The sequence below is a fragment of the Thunnus thynnus genome, chromosome 15 (assembly GCF_963924715.1).
Source record: "Thunnus thynnus chromosome 15, fThuThy2.1, whole genome shotgun sequence".
NCBI lineage: Eukaryota > Metazoa > Chordata > Actinopteri > Scombriformes > Scombridae > Thunnus > Thunnus thynnus.
Genome location: NC_089531.1, coordinates 2,419,271 through 2,435,790, shown reverse-complemented (window position 1 = coordinate 2,435,790; position 16,520 = coordinate 2,419,271). Strand labels below are relative to the sequence as shown.

Here is a 16,520-nt window from a genome sequence, read left to right as displayed (position 1 = left end):
TATGAGTCCATTCTAGTTGTTGTTTGTCTTTCCTTTGCATGATGTCACACTTCACACATACTTTCCACCCAACTCTGCACTACACACCAATGACTAGAGTTCCACATCCTTCCCTATTTCTGTTTTTGTGCACCAATTATTAATAAACTTATGTAGAAGTCATTTCTGTTCTATGTGAAGGGAACTACACAGAGAACTCTATTGTACCACCTTGTTTCCTGGATCAGAGTTAAGTGTTTTGATGCCACTGACAGCAGGTGCAAAGCAATTACTGATGAAAATAAGGATATTGAATAATTTGATTATCACATAAGACTGACCTTCCTGTCTCCCTCACAGTAGATGAGACAGTCCCAAACGAGGCAACATCTGCATGCTGATATTTCACCAGGCAAATATATTTTTTGTCTGGTCTTGATATGAGGTCGGGTTTGTTAGTGAAAACACATGCAAGTGGGAGTGTGCGTGCGTGCGTGTGTGTGTATGTGGGTGGCAAGATGGTGGACGTGATCTGGTGTAATGACGTCCCGTGAGAGTTTAGATGGCGGATGTGACTATTGGGAGGAAGTCACATTATGCAAGAACTAAATGGCAGAAGTGACTGCAGTGTCTTGGTTAGACAATAGCAAGATGGTGCTACCGGGGGCCGGTGTCTCTGCACTCACCCAATCCAATGTATGAAAAACACGTGTCTGATGGTAGAGAGGCGGTTCCTTTGTCCACAGAGAGCGCGCTTACGGACGGCAGTCTGTAACGCACGTTGTCTGGTTTCTGATCGACAAAGCAACTTACTCTCTCACTCATGGTGGCACAAACACAGCGGTAGTCCCGAGCGGGACAAACACAAAACGGTCTAGCGTGGTGAACACAACTGAAGAGGCAGCAACTTTAAATACTCCTCAGAGTAAAGCAGAGCAAATGGACTTGGCGGTCCGTCAATCCACCCAACGAAACAATAGTAGCAATAAAGCTTAAAAAGCTAAAAGCTAAACAAAACAACAACAGCACTGAAGCTGAAGGTAAACACACAAACACTGCCTCTGCCCTGACTTAAGCCTCTTACTTGGTCGCTTCAGAAAGCGAGCAGGGTGTGTGTGTTAACTCCGTCTTTCGGTCCGGCTCGGTTCCTCGGCTCGGATGCTGACGGATGCTATCCTTGCGCTGTGCGGGTTTCATGGCAGGCTGATTCTTGGCGGTGTAGCGGAGAAAACAGTGGAGTCAACTCAGTTAAAGAAGAGCGGGGCAGAGACGTTAACCGTGTCTTTATGAGGAAACTCCATTTCTTCCTTCTGCAGGTAGTGAGAGAGCTGGTTGCAGCAGCGATCTCTCTTGGATCCAGAGATGGTGTTTGGGTGAACACGGGTGAAATCTTGTCTCGTCCGGCGAGGGGAAAGACTTCAGTGGGGAAACACGTGTACAAGTTACTTTTGTTGGAAATCTGGCTGATGGAAAAAGCAAGCCTTCTCCTGAGCATGGATAATACTGAAAGAGACAGAGACTTCTTTCCGCCCCTATTTATGGGGCCGTTACGTCACTGCTGTGTTGCCATGGCTGCCGGTAATGTTGATGTGTCTCTGCCAATCAGAGACAGTAGCCTGACACTTCCTGATTAGCACCTGTGGTGTATTTTCATTAAAAGTCATTGGTGTGCTTAAAGACAATATTAGGCTATGCAGATTGATTTTATAAGTTTATAAGCAATAAGGGCTAGTGTGATACAATTTGTATTGGTGTAGTTATAATCTCATGAGCCATATTTAATCACACTGTACGTATAGAGGCACGGTAGAAGAATCATAATCATACACTGGAGAAATTTGAGTGTGTTTGTATTACATGTCACTTTGCTTGGGTCTGCTAAAGTCTTCACCTTTCAAAAAATACTCTCTGGAGGAGATCAAGAAATAAGGGTGTAAAATGACTAGAATAACTTATAAAAAAAAATAACTGGCCAGAAGACAACTTGGCAATAATGGTGTAAAATGATTCCCAATACTTATATAAAAATTGGATATAATCAGGTAGAATTGAATATGCCAGTACATATCCTCAAACACCTCAAAACCTGTTTTGAAGAGTTTTGACCAACAACGAGTGACGGAGATAAAAGTAACATAATAATTGGTCAAAAATTAGGGAGGGTGGATGATAAGGTGTGACCTAAGCCGACCCAAGGGCATAAAAACAATGCCCCAAAGAAAAACCTTTGGAGCGATTTGGTTCGTTGTAAAGTGCTGATTGCTCCCCTTTTTTGCCGGCATTAAAGAACACTTTGCTGCTTGGACCTCTGACTCCCTTTTATTTTCAAAGAGAGAGTTTTTTGCTCTGGTACCTTTTTCTGCAACAATTTGATACAAAACACCTAGGTGTGAATTGGGTGCATTGTGGGATATGGAGTCCAAAATGGACTCCCATTGTGTCCTAACGATGGGAGCCTTATCAGGCTCTGTGGCTTGCATGCAGGCCTTTCTTTGTGTGACCCTGGTTACGGCCCAACAGGTTTGTCTGGGCAGTTACTCAGGCAGTATCTGGGTAGTGTTCTAACTATCTCCAGGTACACAAAGCATTAATCAGCACAAATACTTTTGCTGGTCTTTGGTTATCACCCATAACACAACACAAAATCATAAAAAAGAAAAAGGAAAAAGAAAGAAGGAAAGGTGGTTAGGTTAACTCCTGAAAAGAGATTGCCAGTGGAATGGCGCAGACTGGTGTGCTGAATGGGAAGGAGGGAGTGGAGGGAGTCCAGTCTGGCCTGTGTGTGTTTGAATGTACCTGTAAGTGATGTGTGAATCCTGGTCATAACTGGATTTGAGGTGCACTGCCAAGACCATATGTCAGATGTGTTGGTGAAGGTTGCATAACAGTGGTAGTAGCAGATCTAAGGATTTATTCTAACTTACCTACTCTACCCTACAGCCTATCCTATTAGGATGTTCATAAGGTGGCTTCAGCACCTCTGGGGAGTAATAGTTGGGTAATGTGGTAGGGGACTAAAAAACTAGCATGCAAAATGCTAACAACTCTCTGCTAACCAACCACTAGTGCACACTGTATACAATACAAAACTACACTGTATATATGCAAAAAAGGCTGATATATTGGGAGCCTCACACAGGGCACCAACTGTTGGGTCTGTGAGGAGTAAAATCTAATCCTGCCAAAGCAAACATACATAACAGCTATGAAGGTGAGAGTGTGTGTGTATGTATGTGTGTGGGGGTGGGTGGCAAGATGGTGTACATGATCTGGTGTGGTGATGTTGCGCAAGAGTTTAGATGGCGGATGTGACGATTGGGAGGAAATCACGTCACGTGAGAACTAAATGGCTGAAGTGACTGCAGTGTCTTGGTTAGACAATAGCAAGATGGCGCCGTCTGGGGGTCGGCGTCTCTGCACTCACCCAATTCAATGTATGAAAAACACGTGTCTGATGGATGATAACGAGGGGCAGAGCGTTGAATTTGTTCCATTCCGTTCGTATGCACGCTCTCTGTGGACAAAGCAACGGCTTCTCTCCCCCCTTTTCCTTCTCTTTCTTTCTCTCTCTTGCTACGAACACATACACAACACGTGCACCTCTCTTACACATCTGACGGCCCCTCATTATCTACCATCAGATACGTGTATTTCATACGTTGAATTGGGTGAGTGCAGAGATGCCGACCCCCAGGCAGCGCCATCTTGCTATTGTTCTAACCAAGACACCACGGTCACTTCTGCCATGTGGTTCTCGTGTGACTTCCTGCCATAGTCCCATCCGCCATCTTGCCACTGACATGCACACACACACACAGGTAGGTAGGTAGAATTTGATTTTAGGATGGTGATTCAATGATCAAAGCAACTTTGTTAACTCTGCTCTTGCTTAATAAACGTATCTTTAAAGAGAAGTCTTGCCATTATTATGTTTGTACATTGTGAAAAGTGGCTGATTGAGAGAGTCAGAGCTCGAACTAAAACCTTCTTTGTTCATCCGTGAATGCTGATATCCCTCAGATATTTATCATTCTAGATGAACTCTTTTATGAGACCACCTTATTGTCTGGTTATTGGTCCCGGTTTCCGGGTGGTGCCCCATTATTAATAATTCATATTAATAATTTATTAATTTTAATAAGTGATCATTATCTCTGATAATTATCAATTATTGCTAATAACCAGCTGTGCTCCTCAGATCCAACATTACAACTCGGGTCAAAGTTCAACACATTTGATCTTTCAGTGCACCTGCGCAGAGCTGTCGCAACAAACCACAAACACAATGATGAAGACACACACAAAAGCAGTTTTCTTGTGATATTGTGAAAACACCATCAGTGTGTCTGTATTAAGCATTAGTGACCCGACCGCCTGCATCAGTATTACTGCTTCTCTGTGATGACACCAGATCAGATGAGGCTGCAGATAACATTCATGACACTGTAGCCTCACTAAAGTTCTGGGGAACAGAAAAAATGTCCCCTCACTGAGAGGTTTGTCATGCAGGAAAAACGTCATGCTTCCTCTAAATCATCATATATGGCTGCTGCTGAACAGCGTTTGTGCTTCATTGGTCTGTGTGTGTGGTTTGATATCTGGCTGAGAAGTTCCGTTGAAACTGTCAAAGCCTAAATATAGTCTGTTCACCCAAAATGTGGTGGTTTGTTTTTTTCTTTGTGTAGCAGTGTATCAGTTTTTTATCTTTTGGTTGTTGAAAACTGTAATCTCTTTTAGTTTGTTTTTTTTTGCTAAACATCAGTCACTGTTTCTAACTGCATTTCCCACAGATCACCTGTCTGTCGATGATTTTAAGTTGATTAGTTTGAGTTTCTTTGACCTGCTCGTTAGTCTTTCTATGGTGATGAGATAAAGACCCAGATATTGTTCTCAGGAGTTCATGGAGACCAAAACCAGAGCTAAAAGAGAGTAAATATTGGACATAGACTCATCAGATCAATTATGTAGTTTCTACTAGTGGATATTGTTCTGCAAGATCGAATATTATGGATGGAAAAAAAAACTACGTTACAAATCTGTTAATTGTCGGTCTGATCAACAAAAGAACCATAAACAACTTTTTTCATTTATTAGAAAGTTTCTTGTTTCTTGCTGACAGACAGACTCTTCCTGACTTTAATTTGATCCATAATAACAGTTAAACACATTTATATTTTATATCATTTATCGTCATTTCCATTCAGTCACATGAGAGGCTGAAAATTCCTGAGCGTCGGGTTTGATATGAGTTAAATCATTTCCATTTGCCCTGGAACATTTAGACAAACACATATTTTCCAGTGTTCAGAAGACACCCTGATCATATTCTGGGTTATTGAATGATGAATTCACTATCAGGATTATCAAAAAATACAGATGGAAATGATCAATAAATAGTATAAACGCATTCTGCGAGTAGAAATGGTTTCTACAGTTATTAAAGCCGACTGACAGCTGATCCAGCTGTGATCAGAAACGGACGTCGCTCACATGACGTTTCAGAGGAGAGGACGTCTCATGTCTCTTAAAACAAATTACCTCGTTTCCTCTCCTCGCTTGGCTTCCTTGCGTCTCTCCTTTCATCCACGGTGGGAGGGACTAAGACACAAGGAAAAGACACAAGTGAGGGAAACGTGGATGCAATTTAAGAGACTTGGGATGCACCCTGTGTGTGTGCGTGTGGTGGGTTTGGCTTCCCTGACCTTGCACATGGTTCAGTCCACACCTGTCTGCAATCAGCTTATAAACTCACAGCTCATGTACTCCAGCTCTCCCTCCTCTCATCACCAGATTGTTCAGTCAGCTCAGTGGTAGCTACGCTCTCTCTCAGCCGCTCAGTATTTGCAGTACTTGAGTTATTTTCTTGTGATCTTCTTGTGCCACCACTAATCCAACTTCTCCTGTGTCCAGATCTCCAGTGCCAGCTCGTCAACCAAGTCATCTCTTGCTACACAGCTGCCAGCCCACTCTTCAACTACTCCACGCCAGGTTCACCCAGCTACCAGCCTCTGTTTCTGTGTCTGCTTATGGGTCCAAAACAACCTCAGAATTAATACATCACGGTTCATTAACCACAAAGACAGGAAAAAAAGTGACAAATATTTAAAAAGTTGAAGTGTGGCCTTTAAAGTCAGAGGAACACACGTATACACTGAGTTCCTGTTCTCCTCTCAGATAGAAACTGTCTCTGTTCATTGTGGTTCAGTCTGTTGGAGGATGAGGATGAACATCTGCATCTGCCTGTTAGCTTTAGTTCTGGGCTGTAATGTGACAGCAGGTAAGAACTTTACTCTTTTTCATCAGCTTTAATAATAATGTTCATGTTTGTTCATGTCATAGAGTGAGTGATGAATGTGGTGCAACTCTTTATTTTTATTGGTGTTTTCAGGCTAAAAGAGTGCAGCATGATGCATCTTATAGGAAGTATTGATAATTAATTAATTAATTGAGCTATTGTTAATTCTTCCTTGTTTCTTACTTACAGAGCTTTGCACAGTCATGCTTGCTGTCTGTCTCACAAACGCCTTAAGACTCGAGGTGATCGAGTTTTTGAAGTCGTAGCATCTAAACTATGTAACGCTCTGCCTGCTCCCTCACAGTCTGCTGACTCTGTGGATTCATTTAAAAAGCAGCTAAAGACAAACTCGTTTAGACAGGCAGGGTAACCTGTAAGCACCAGGTCAGCATTTTATGGTTTTATTGTGTTTTTTAGTTTTGCACTACTTAATCATGTGACTTGGGTGGTCACTTCATCTGCTATGATTTCTTTCTTTTTTGTATATTGTATTACGTGCTTGTAAAGCACTTGCTGTACAAATACATTTACTTACTTTTACTTTTTACATATAAAGTATGTTGTCCATTGTTTCCAGTATTTTACATATTGTTCATATCGTAGTCTGAAGGTAAAGGTCAGTTTCTCCATACAGTGAATTTAGCTGATGTATAAAGTATTTTATAGAGATTTTAGTGATTTGTTGAAACACGTTCAGGTTCATTGTCATATTCATGTATTTGAATAAATCAAGTTCAAAGTTGTTTATTGTTCACGTACACAAAACAAACAATACAATGTGCAGTGAAATGCAGTTTAGGCCCTCCTAGATTAGTTTATAGCTGCTAAGATTAAAGATAAAAATAGTAATAAAGATGAAAAGGAAATCAAAAATAAAAATATTATATCATATATATACAATTTATATATAACATACACTATGACCATATAAACATATTATAAACAAACATTAATATTGATAGTAAAAAGAGATGAACAGTAATATGAAGGTGCAAACATAGTCTAACCTACATATATTTATATGATCTAAAAATTATCTAAAATATCTACAGACTCACACAGTGACAAAAGACGGTGGTGCACAAACGTGCACACACATCACACATAAAACCACATGTAAAGTTGCAGTGCATTGTGACCGCTGCCCCCCCACCACCACACACACATTAGCTGATGGTGTGAATGATGTAAAGTCAGAAGTTAAAAGTGAAGTGCAGTAATGCTTTAAGGTCTTCATGTTTTTCATGATTAGCAGTTTGCACTCGACAGTTAAATGTGATTCTGACTCTGATGGAAAACAACTTTTCAGTTCTTTGCAATATTAGAAATGTTGACATTCTGAAAATGGATGTTTAGTTCTTGTAAACTGTGTTTCTTTTGCAGAAATAATCCATCAAATAGTCGAAGAGGAGCAAGATGTCTCTCTGCGTTGTACTCACTTTGTGGAGGGTAAAGTGACGTGGAGCAGAGAGATTAATGGAAACACAGTTGACATATTTATAGTTGATGGTGACAGAGAGCAAAGATTCAATGACTCCCACAAACGATACGGTTCAACCATAGATAAGTCACTGCACATCGTCAGAGTTGCTGTCTCAGACTCTGGGAAATACTTGTGTAATAATAAAGCAGCTGTGGAACTGACGGTGATCCCGTCAGGTAACATCAAACTCTGTCAAAGTTGTTCTGCTTCCTGTTTCTTCCTGTTTCAAAGTCTCGTCTCTGTGCTTCACTTTTCATTTTCTAAACTGTGATTAAATACATACATTGACATATTAATGAAATGATGCATTTCAAAGGTAAATGTGGTTTTAACTTCAATAACAAATATATTGTAAGAAATAACATCATCATTACTTATTACTTTCATAACTCAAAACCAGGTTTTAATTTCACACTGACTGTTAAGAATAGAGGCCGAATTAATCTATAACATTAACTTCTTGTTACTGTAGTTACTTAAATATTTGTGTATTTTTATACGTTCGTCATTTTATTTGATTTTTTTATGTGATGTGTTTTACTTTGTTTGTGGTAAATTAATAAACAGCTTTTTATGGTCAGTGAAGAAAAATATCTTTTTAAAGTTCTCTAATACGTCATTTCTATTGTTCTTTTCCTTTTAAAGGAACAGGTCGTCTTGTTCATGTAGAGTCACACAGGAAACAACCTGAATTAAGTCCTTTTCTCTAAAACCTCATTTAGGAACTTATAACCAACAGTCAGGAGCTCAAATGAACATTAAAGCTGTTTTTCTTGCTGTAATCATTCCTCCTGTTCATACTGACCATTAGAAGATCCCTTCATAATGACCTTACAATGGAAGTGATGGAGGACAAAATCCACAGTCCCCCTTCTGTGCAAAAATGTATTTAAAAGTTTATCTGAAGCTAATATGAAGCTTCAGCGTCCAAATGAGTCAAATCAAGTAGATATCTTTCAACGTTACAGTCTTTTTCAGTCCTCTTTCACTGTTCATATGGACACCTGACTGCTGGTTTAAGATTATAACATTTTCAATAAGCATCACTTCAAAGTGTGATCACAGTGTGTTCTGCACAGGACACTTTGCAGTGTAAAAATAAACTCATCAGTGCAGAAACTGTTTCTAAATGACCTCAAACCTTTATTTATCTGTCATATTTCTGTACTGATGTTTCTGTTAATTAGTGGCCGACACAAACAGTCTGATAAGCTGATATCAGCCAATATATTAGTGCAGCTTTAAGTTAGGTATCAATACAGTAAGAGAACTTTTAGTGACTGTAACAATTCTCCACTTTGTGTAGAAACAGAAGTTAGTTTATCAAAGAAAATCTTGTTTTGGAACAAAACTCTTCCATGTGTCACTGACTTTATCATGAATACATGTGTTTATGATGGCATGTTATAAAACATGAATCTTGGTTTTTACTAACTTAATGTTTGTTGCTCACAGGAACAACAACAGTCAGTATTGCAGAGAAGTCCAACGTCACTCTGACATGTCCTGATGTTGGAGGGTCACATGTTCCAACATGGATCAGAGAGATTGATGGAAAACAACAACAAATCAGGCGTCATGTTTCAGCTGTTGACAAGTATCTGAATATACCAGACGTGCAGCCTGGTGACTCTGGACTGTACTACTGTGATGGAAAACCAGCTGCAAATCTAAATGTGACCAAAGGTGATCAGTCTGAGAGAGGTGAGACACAAGAACTCAAAGACACACACAAAAATATGAAGGCAGGTAAAGCACAGAGAAGAAGTTATTTAAAGAAATAATCTGACATTTTGGTAAATTTATTAACATGTTTAACTTTCTTACTGAGAGTTAGAAGAGAAGATCAACCAGTGGTGGAATGTAACTAAGTACATTTACTTAAATACAGTTTTTAGGAACCATTTGATGTTACTTTCTACTTCCTGTCCGCTAGATCTCAGAGGAGAATATTGTACTTTTTACTCCACTACATTTATTTGAATGTGATAGTTACAAGTGTCTTTCCAGATCTATATTTTACAAATAAAACAGATGATGTATTTATATTTGTAATTAATTTAGATCACTTTGTAGAGATCTGTTTCTACTTTGACACATAAGAGTATTTTCTATTGATGGGTGTGAAAAGACATGTAAAATTCCAAGAGGGGTGAAAACTTTTTACAGGCAACATATATTCTGTACATGTAAAATACAGACGGGTGACAAATGAAAGGAAAAACTGGTACCACCACTTAGATCGATACCACATTCATATCTGTCCATTAAACATGAAGCTACAGCCAGCAGCCGGTTAGCTTAGCTTAGCATAAAGACTGGAAACAGAAGGAAACAGCTAGCCTGGTGTTACAGAGAGTTATATGAAGAAATATAACGACACACAAGGCTGAAGAATAACAAATATGACCAGTTCAAATAAGAGAGAAACTTTAATGCTGCTTCAAATTAAACAGAAACAATATCCTCAACATTCAAGTGGTTTAAGTCATGAGAACATTTGCTCTGCTTGATAACTCACCACAAAACTGGCCATCACCTTCTTCCTGTTTCAATACTGATGAATGATTTCATAACTTTCTGTGGTAAAATGTATTTTGCTGCTCTGTTGTATCTATTTCCTCCATCTCACAAAGAAGAAAACAGGACATCACCACCAACAACAACAATAACAACAACTGCACCACCAAAAACTAAGAAAACAGAGGAGGGAGAGAATAAGGTAAAAACAGATCTAAATTTTAAATTAAACTGATTAAGGGTGATCGATCTAAACGAACAAAGCGGCAGAAAACACTTTAAATGCAGTAATTGAACAAACAGATACAGATATAAGAGCCTGGGAAAGTTTTAACACTGTTCAAGTGAAACTACAGTTTCAATGTAGGAAGTCGAGCACACAACTGTCAGGGAACAGGAGATACAGGAGTGGACCCAAATGCAGAGGCCGGAATGCAGATATGATGAAAAAAAACTCGGTCACGGACAGGTAAACAGGGCTGAACAGAACTCGCAGAAGGAACAACACAAAACAATCCAACAAAGACTGAACAGAAAACCAGACCTTAAAGAAACTGAACTAACAAGGAGATGAGGTGCAGGTGGGGAGATGGGTGGAGAACTCGAGAGGGGAATGAACATACAGGGAGCTGATTGGCTGAGGACACACAGGGAGCGGGGCAGGGCTGACGAGGCTAACACAGGGCAGGTGTGGGGAAGACAGCAGGGCAGGGCTAATGAGTCCAAATGCAGGGCAGGTGTGGAGGAGTACATGAACACACAAGGGAAACAGAACAAAAACCCAGAAAACAAACCCAACGCCATCTACACCAACCCATCCAAAACCAACCACAAACACAAACCCAAGCACACAACCCAACAAACCAGTGATGCAGTGATGAACCGAGGGACTAAACAAACGTGCAAAACCAGGAGGCCCCACAGAACACAACATAAGACCAAAAAAAACACCTTAAGTCCGGGCAAGATGTGACACACAACATGCTCAACATTCAGATGGATTTTGTTGTGAGAACTTGAACTGTTGCTGACTCAGCACAAATATTAAAGTAGTGTTGTTACTTTTTCAAAAACTGAATCAATTTGTGACATTCTGTAAACAGTTAGCTGTAGTAAAATACATTTTCTGCCCTGTAATATATATTTTCTCTATTCTGCACAGAAGATGTAAAAAACCCAACATCACCTACAACAACTTCTACAACATCACAACCAGCTGCAAAAACAGGTATGACTGCAATAAATAAGTCACATCAAGAAACCTGAAAAGAAAATGAGTAAAATGAAACAGCCTCTTAACATCCGCCCTTTTTTTTGGAATTTTTGCCCATTTGGCATACCCAAATGGAAACGCTAAAATGTTAAATTGATTAAAAACTTTAAATGCAGTTATGAGACAAACGTATACAGATATAAGAACCTGGGAAAGTTTTAACACTGTGTTCAAGTGAAACTACAGTTTCAATGTTGGAAGTCGAGCACACAACATGCTCAACATTCAGGTGTTTTTTGTTGTGTCACACCTACATTGAAAAAGGATTTGCAGTTCAGTTTATTTTATCTTTTGGCTCCTAGAACTGTTATTGTTGGAAGTTATGTTATAGCTCGTGATGCTATAGTCACTTCCTGTTTACATAGTTGGCTGTTTCTCATAGAGTTGCAAAATTAGACGAGATATTTTTGGCGTTCCTGGTTCCGGAGGTAAAAATTCTGTTCATTTTTCTCACAGACAATGTTACACTGAGCACTTCTACTGCTTGGATGGTTAAATCACCAGAAAAAAGATGAACAATTAAAGATAAAAAGTCGACTGTGTACATAAATATTTCAAGGTAGAAGTTAACTACGACTCCCAAAGTGCATTTCTGCAAGAAACAGCCAATCACTGAGCTTAAAATCCACTCATGTGCACTGCTAACAGCAGGCAGAAGCCAAAGATTACAGTGTTGACAAATTGATTTTACAATCCACAGAGCCAAAGGCTTCTTCTCCATAGCAACAGCAGCTGAGGCTCATGGGTATTGTAGTATTCTCAGCCGTCCACCAAAATCACAGACAAAACATGATTTCTGAGAAACTAAGTGTAAATACTGTAAACTGCTGGTCAGAATATAAACCTGTAGGATCATTCATTTATCCAGGAGAGTCCTGAGTTTCTATGTTCAGTAACATCGAGGAGATCGTTTAAAGAAAACTTTGAAAACCAGAAAAACACTTGTGGAACCAGCGGCCCCTCACACTTCACAGCTATTAGATGGTACTACAGATGTTTCCTTGCTATAGATTTACACATGAAATGTTCACTAGATAAAACATTTCTAACAGTTAATGGTGCAACCTGATTTATTAAAACTAGTAAACTAGTAGTAGCAGAGATATAAGAGCCTGGGAAAGTTTTAACACTGTGTTCAAGTGAAACTGCAGTTTCAATGTAGGAAGTCGAGCATACAACATGCTCAACATTCAGGTGGATTTTGTTGTGACAACTTGAACTGTTGCTGACTCAGCACAAATATTAAAGTAGCGTTGTTACTTTTTCAAAAACTGTGAATTATTTTGTGACATTCTGTAAACAGTTAGCTATAGTAAAATACATTTTCTGCCTTGTAATATATATTTTCTCTATTCTGCACAGATGATGATGAAGGATCAACATCACCTACATCTGCTGAAAACACAGGTATGACTGCAATAAATAAGTCACATAAAGAAACCTGAAAAGAAAATGAGTAAAATGAAACAGATCTAAATGTTGAATTGTTAAACTGATTAAAAGCTTTTATTGATCTGAGAGCCCAGAGACAAGAACTCAAAGAGGAACAAAAAGCAGAAAACACTTTAAATGCAGTAATTAAACAAACAGATACAGATATAAGAGCCTGGGAAAGTTTTAACACTGTGTTCAAGTGAAACTACAGTTTCAATGTAGGAAGTCGAGCACACAACATGCTCAACATTCAGGTGGATTTTGTTGTGAGAACTTGAACTGTTGCTGACTCAGCACAAATATTAAAGAAACGTTGTTCCTTTTTCAAAAACTGAATCATTTTGTGACATTCTGTAAACAGTTAGCTGTAGTAAAATACATTTTCTGCCCTGTAATATATATTTTCTCTATTCTGCACAGAAGATAAAAAAAAAAACATTACCTACAACAACTTCTACAACATCACCACCAGCTGCAAACACAGGTATGACTGCAATAAATAAGTCAATAAACCCAAATAGAAAATGAACAAGTAAATGAGTAAAATGAACCAGATCTAAATGTTGAATTATAAAAGTAGAGCTGCAGAAGTGAGGTTAGAAAACTTTACAACAGATCATTCAAACACATTAACACATCAACTACAGGCTGTTATACATTTATTTTTGTAACATTTACTATGACGGTCCATTAAACATTAATTTTAAATATTAATTTTGGTCTCAGATTTATATAAATAAAAACTCATGATACAAGTTTGGTTTCAGGCAGGTCATCAAATGCATATTCAGTAAAGTAAACATTTTGCAGAGTCAGGCTCTTTCTGTGTGTGACGTGTACATATGAGCAGGAAAAGAGATGGAGACCAAGTGTACATACACAACTGTTTTGGCCGTCCGACAAAAAATGTCCCACCAAAGTTAAAAACAAACCTACAACCTTGATTTGAACGATCCCACACAGAAGATAAAAAGACACCTTCAACTACACCTGCACACACAAACACAGGTATGATCACATGATGAAACAAAGTCGTAACAGGTGTACGTCAGAGCTTACAACGAAGATGTGAAAACATGAATTCAAAGACGAAGATATGTATTCAGAGTATGTGGAAAAGACACTAGATTTACAGTAATATTCTCTATACCAAGATTAAAATGAAAGAAACTAATTAGTGATTGTGAATGTTTCCTTGTCTTCCAGCCTCTCCTTACCTGTGGCAGATGCCTGCTCGTGTGGTGATCGTAATACTTTATTTAATCCTGATGATCAGCATCACCGTCACTACCTGGAGAAGAGGTGAATGACCTGAAAGTTGTGGATATGAAAATGTTGAGCAGCAAATATTGTTTTAAATTCAGTCAGATGATATTTTAAACTCAAGAAAGACTCAATATTTTCAGATTTTACTTATAACAGCAGAAATAACTGGATATCAACTAGCAAACACTCACAGACATTATAGTAGCTCAGAGATTTGTACAAAGATGAACTGAGCAGAAGTTTGGCTGAATCAGACAAATAAATATTGAGTGACGGCCATTTTAATTCATTATGTTCCTGTAGCGCCACTTATTGGTGAAATGTGGTGAAATGAACCAGGATGGTTCAAAGTTGAAATGTGCACATGTCATCTAAATTTTAATTTATGAGTCATAGCAGTTTATGTCAGATCTGTCACACTTACTTAAATTATAGAAAATGGTCATAATAACTTTTTTTTCAGTCTCATTCAAATATTATATGTATCAGCTTTGATTCAAATTGATCAGATGTGAGTAGTGAAACTCTGTCTGGGTGTAAATGTGTGTGGTGTTGGGCTGTGGCTACAAGTTTGGCTATCAGCAATTATTGATGATTATCAAAGATGATTATTCATTATTTAAATCAATTAATATATTATAAAATTATTAATGAAATGAATAATAACGGGGCACCACCCAGGAGTCAGGGATAAAGATAGCCAATTCAGTCTCAAAGTGTACTAATCTATCAATTTGGAACTTTGATTAAAAACTAAGTTAATAAGTATAAACAAAATTACCATATCAATAGCTAGTTAAGGTTGAAGGATTTTGGAGTTCTTTGCAGAGCAGAGGTTGGCAAAACTCATTCTTGTGCAATATTAAAACAGACAACAGGTATATCCAAAAGCATTTATTTAACAAACAGGTATAATAGCAAAACACACAATACTAATCTAGCTAAGTGTACCTATATACAAGTGTGTGTGTGTGTGTGTGTATGTGTGTGTGTGTGTGTGTGTGTGTGTGTGTGTGTGTGTGTGTGTGTGTGTGTGTGTGTGTGTGTGGGAGGGGGGGGCAATGGCAAGATGGCTGCAGTCACCTGGTGACTGGAGGAGAAAGAGAGAGATAAGAGGGGAATCTCTAGTTTTGATAACCTGGATCCATGGGTGGAGCTTCACACTTTGGGTGTGAACCCCCAGGGCTCAGGTTTCTTGGAGTCTTGAAACATGTGGTAAACTGTGGTCCACATGTAGTCCCAACAGTGGTCTATATTTATAGGTTTTATTTTTTTAACCATGAAAAATAATTCAGCTTCTCCACTTAACATTTCAGGAATCATGAGCCAAAACATGAAGTGCCTCAGAATGGCCACATGATGGCACTATTGCTATAACTGGTTCTTTCTCACATTTATTGTCCCAAGGCCCAACTTTCTACCACATATCTTTAAAATTGAAGAAGTAGCCTTTGAGATATCTTCATAATTAACAGACAAAGACATGGACAGACATGTCATGTTCCTCATTACTGTAACCATTAACATAAACATAATGCACTCTTTTAAATGTGTAAATGTGTTGCAACAGAAGTGAATTGAAAATATCTTTAATCATCTCTATGTTTACCTTCTCTCCATTGTAGCGCAACAGATACAGAAGCAACACACAGCAGAAACAGAAAATCATCTCTGATCCTCCATCACACAGAAACAAGAGCGGTAAAAACCAACCTGTCAACAGTATTCATCCTCATACAGTCTGACAGGAAACAGGTCTGGTTGACAGAGGTGCTGAACAACCCGCACAGCTAAACAGTCTCTTTCTCTCTTTCACATTGACTAAACTGTGAGCTTTGGGCTAAATTTGTATTGATAACATCTCTCATACACAAACATGCAGCTCACAACTCATTGTCATGTTCCTGCTGCTTTTGGTTTTACTGTATGCATCATTATGTAAATATTGGGAAACATCAATAGTGTGTGAAAATATGAATATCATTAAAACAGAAGTGTGAAGCAGGTTGACATGCATTGACTTTTGAGATTTTTAATAGTTATAACTATTAAAAATGTATTAAGTCTCTTTAACCTGTATTTTTAAATCATCACAGTAGCCATATTACAACTAATTATGATAATTGAATATACTTTAAAAGAATTACAATTATTATTGTAGTGATGTTGACTTACTGTTACTTTGCATTTACGCATGCAGCAGGGGAAGAAAATATGTAGCCGCAATGTCATGACAGCTTATATATGGACATTTCAGTATTTAGAAATAA

At 38.4% G+C, this 16,520-nt stretch overlaps 1 protein-coding gene and 1 long non-coding RNA gene across 2 annotated transcripts; both read left to right on the top strand.

Annotated features, from left to right (window-relative positions):
- The first annotated feature begins 5,637 nt into the window (after positions 1 to 5,637).
- Positions 5,638 to 9,541, top strand: LOC137198540 (uncharacterized). The gene is made up of 5 exons (XM_067612423.1): positions 5,638 to 5,789; positions 5,890 to 5,967; positions 6,154 to 6,256; positions 7,658 to 7,933; positions 9,213 to 9,541. Exons 3-5 carry the CDS (start codon positions 6,196 to 6,198, stop codon positions 9,539 to 9,541), a joined length of 666 nt encoding a protein of 221 aa, XP_067468524.1. The 5' UTR covers positions 5,638 to 5,789; positions 5,890 to 5,967; positions 6,154 to 6,195.
- A 1,899-nt stretch (positions 9,542 to 11,440) lies between these two features.
- Positions 11,441 to 16,520, top strand: LOC137198166 (uncharacterized). Its single transcript, XR_010931600.1, has 3 exons — positions 11,441 to 11,505; positions 14,191 to 14,286; positions 15,876 to 16,520. It is a non-coding gene; the product is annotated as an uncharacterized lncRNA (long non-coding RNA).